General features: G+C 69.9%; 2 protein-coding genes across 2 annotated transcripts in view; one reads left to right on the top strand and one right to left on the bottom strand.

Moving 5' to 3' along the window:
* The window catches only part of CHLNCDRAFT_142565 (hypothetical protein), a gene marked incomplete at both ends in the record, with an annotated part of 1,102 nt that extends 901 nt beyond the window's left edge, over positions 1–201 (bottom strand). The window contains one exon of the mRNA XM_005842786.1: positions 136–201. Coding sequence (XP_005842848.1) covers positions 136–201 — 66 coding nt within the window. The remainder of the gene's footprint in view (positions 1–135) is intronic.
* Positions 202–542: 341 nt separating this feature from the next.
* CHLNCDRAFT_59450 (hypothetical protein) overlaps positions 543–3,254 on the top strand; it is a gene marked incomplete at its 3' end in the record, with an annotated part of 7,603 nt that continues 4,891 nt past the window's right edge. Inside the window, exons 1-10 of the mRNA XM_005842804.1 lie at positions 543–758; positions 891–970; positions 1,198–1,273; positions 1,434–1,499; positions 1,727–1,778; positions 1,941–2,022; positions 2,284–2,407; positions 2,592–2,639; positions 2,852–2,949; positions 3,097–3,187. Coding sequence (XP_005842866.1) covers positions 625–758; positions 891–970; positions 1,198–1,273; positions 1,434–1,499; positions 1,727–1,778; positions 1,941–2,022; positions 2,284–2,407; positions 2,592–2,639; positions 2,852–2,949; positions 3,097–3,187 — 851 coding nt within the window. The 5' untranslated portion in view covers positions 543–624. The remainder of the gene's footprint in view (positions 759–890; positions 971–1,197; positions 1,274–1,433; positions 1,500–1,726; positions 1,779–1,940; positions 2,023–2,283; positions 2,408–2,591; positions 2,640–2,851; positions 2,950–3,096; positions 3,188–3,254) is intronic.

Here is a 3,254-nt window from a genome sequence, read left to right as displayed (position 1 = left end):
CAGCATAGCAGTAGGCTTTGCCCCGCCAGCACAACGCTCAAGTGACGATCACAGTGAGCCGGCGCCGTGTGGTGCCGTGCCGTGTCCCGCCAGCCGCCGCCCCTGTCTGACTGCACCCCCCCGGGCCCGCCTCACCTGCGGCTCGCCCTTGATGTCCACCTCAGTCTCCAGCCCCTCGCCGGGCTGCCGCAGGCCAAACATGATCGGCCGCGAACCACGGGCTGCAGACCGCCTGCCAGCGTTGCGGGAGCTGCATGGCACGGCGTGCCGCGTCGCGGGGCAGCCCGCAGCACACGTGAGCTGCATCCCGCGGTGCAGGAGACAGCAGGGGCGGGGGATTGCTCAGAGAGGGTCGTGGAGGAGGTTTTCGAATGTCAGCGTTGCTCAAAAGTGGCGGCACACGCTGCAAATGCCTTAAAAGCTCGCCGCAGCCGCGTCAGCACTCGAGTGGTCATGGCATGTCGCGCATTTGGGCTCCTCTGACGTCCATCGACCTGTCCATTACATTGCAGCAGACGATCAGGGCTCTCGGAGACCGGTGCGGAACCCGCACATGCCCGGAACCTCATGCCGCGAGTTGCCCACCAGCACAGCGGTCTCAGGATAGGGTAATAGTTGCACAGGATGCCTCGAATAGACATCTGGGATGTGGAGGCCGCGAAAAAGCAGAAGGCCGTGGACTGTGGTTTCCCCCGCGACCTGGAGAAGCACTTTCAGTATGGCAGGGTGCTGGGCAAGGGCGGCTTCGGGCTGGTCAGGTGATCCCATCGGCGCGGGGCGTTGGCGTGGCCGCCTACCCTAGAGCGGCGGCCGGCGGCGGAAGGTGGCAGTGCCCGCCCACGCCACTGCTCGAAGGCGACAAGGCCTGCTCGCCTGCTCCGACGCCGCAGGGTGGTGGTGGAGAGGAGCAGCGGCATCGAGTTTGCCTGCAAGTCAGTCTCCAAGACTCTCGACATCCCAAACCTGTCGGGTGCGCTGAATGCCGGCACGTGCTGCTGCCGCTCTTGCTCTCCTGCCGGCGCTGCTCCCGGTCGGTGCGCTGTGCGCACTGCATGGGGCATCCTGGCTGTCGGTCCAATGGTCTGGTGTGCTGCCGAGTGGCGTACTGTTGCCTGCTGGCTGCTGGCCGCGCACCTTGCCCGGCGTTGCGTGCTGTCACCACCCAAGCATGCGCCTCCCTCCCGCCCTGGCATGCAGCCCAGAAGCAGGCGCAGCACCTGGACAACACCAAGCGGGAAATCAAGATCCTGACCCGCCTGCGCGGCACGCTGAGGTGCATCGGGGGGGGCGCCTGAGGCTGGGGGGTGTCGACTGGCAGCTTGGAGGCACAGGCACGGGGCCGCCGTGTGGGTTGCCACCTTGCTGCCCGTGTGTGGTTGTCCCGCGGCCCTTGATCTCTGCGTGCCGCCCTGCCCTCCGGCCCCTCCCCGCAGCGTGGTGCACTTCAAGGGGGCGTATGAGGACGACCACAGCATTCACATGGTGATGGAGCTGTGCAGGTGCGGGGGCAGTGGTGTGTGTGGTGTGTGTGTGCGCGCGTGTGTCTGTGTGTCTGTCTGTCGGGCAGGGCAGGGCCCAGGCAGGCGCGTAGCTGTGCCACGATTGCTGGCGGCAGGCCTTGGGGCAGCGGGGGCCAGCAGGAGGGAGAGGGTGGACCCTCTCATTCGACGCATTTCCTGGCTGGCTGGCTGGCTGGCTGGCTGGCTGGCTGGCTGGCTGAGTGCAGGGGTGGAGAGCTGGTGCATGAGATCGGGCGGCGGCCCTACACCGAGAAGACGGTGGGTGGGGCAGGGGCTGTGCGCTGGGGCCAGCAAGCAGGGGACTGCCATGCCCAGGATGCTGCCCCTCGCGCCGCTGCCATGCATTGCCGCTGCTGTTGCCGCTGGCCGCCGCCACGCCAGTGCCGAGTGTCAACGCCGCTGCCGCTACCGCCGCCGCAGGTTGCTGGGTACATGCGCAGCGTGCTGCACACGCTGGCCCAGTGCCACAGCCACCGCATCCTGCACAGGGACATCAAGCCGGGTGAGGCGCCGCCGCCGCTCTCGCGCGCCTGCCGCTCGCTGGGTCGGCGCCTGCATGGCATGGCTGGCTGAGGTGGTGGCGACCCTCGCGCTACCGGCGCCCCGTTCCCCCACCTCGCTGCATCTCCCTCCCGCTCCTCTTGCCGCCGTGGCTGCCTGCCTGCCGTGGCCTCTGCAACCGAGTTCCTGCTGCTAAGCTCGTGCTGCCGACGGAGCCGCACGCTGCGCCTGCCTGCCCCCCCACGCACACGCTCCTGGGCAGGCAACTTCATGCTGCTGACGGAGGAGGAGGACTCGCCCCTCAAGGCAATCGACTTTGGCCTGGCCGTCTTCTTCGACCCTGGCCAGCTGCCGCGCACAGACCTGGGCCTGGAGGGCACGCCATGGTGCGCGCCGCCGGCAGGCGGGCCGCCGCCTCCGCCTCCCTGCACTGACCCCGCCGGACCCGCCGGGCAGCCTGTCGCCCCCCCGCCTGGGCCGGCTGCTTGCCGTGCAGCTATGCGTGGGCTGCCCTCATGGCCTCCCTCCCTCCCTCCCTCCCTCCCTCCCCTCCCCTGCCCCGACCCGCAGCCTGGAGATCACGGGAGCCATGGGCGGCATCGCCTTCCAGGGCAGCGCGTGAGTGCGGCGCCGCGCCTCCCTGCCTCTGGCTGCTGCGCCCCCGCCTCCTGGCATGTGCTGCGGGCGCGCCCGCCGCGCAGCGTCCTGCCCCGCCGCCGTGCCGCCTCCCCACGCGCTTTCGCCGCCGCGTTTTGCGGCTGCGTTGCTGAGCGGTGCGCGCCTGCTCCCGCTCCTGCTCCCGCTCCCCTGCCTCCCTGCCTCCCCTGCAGCTCTTTCAACATGGTGTCTGAAACTTCCACCACCTCCCAGACCGTTACCACCAACTCGGGCGCCTCGGTGCACTTGGGAGGCTACGCGCTGCGCGGAGGTGCGCCAGCCAGCGCGCCAGCCAGCGCGCCGCCGCGCGGCACCGCCACTAAAAAGAATCAGTACGCCCCGCCGCCCCGGGGCCTGAGCCCGCCAGCCCGCCCGCCCGCCCCGACGCGCCGCGCCCTGCTGCGCCGCTGCGGCGCAGGCCCCGCCGCCCTGGCGCTGGAGCCTGGCTTTGTGCTGAACGTGGCGCCGCTGATGGAGGCCGCCGTGACATCGACGTATGATGCGGTGAGGTGGCACGGCGGGCACAGCGCGCGCAGCAGCACTGTATCATCACTGGGTTGGCTGGGCTAGGCTTGG

The sequence above is a fragment of the Chlorella variabilis genome (assembly GCF_000147415.1).
Source record: "Chlorella variabilis unplaced genomic scaffold CHLNCscaffold_42, whole genome shotgun sequence".
Taxonomy (NCBI): domain Eukaryota; kingdom Viridiplantae; phylum Chlorophyta; class Trebouxiophyceae; order Chlorellales; family Chlorellaceae; genus Chlorella; species Chlorella variabilis.
Note: the sequence above shows the minus strand (reverse complement) of the source record. Positions and strands in the feature narration are given on the sequence as shown.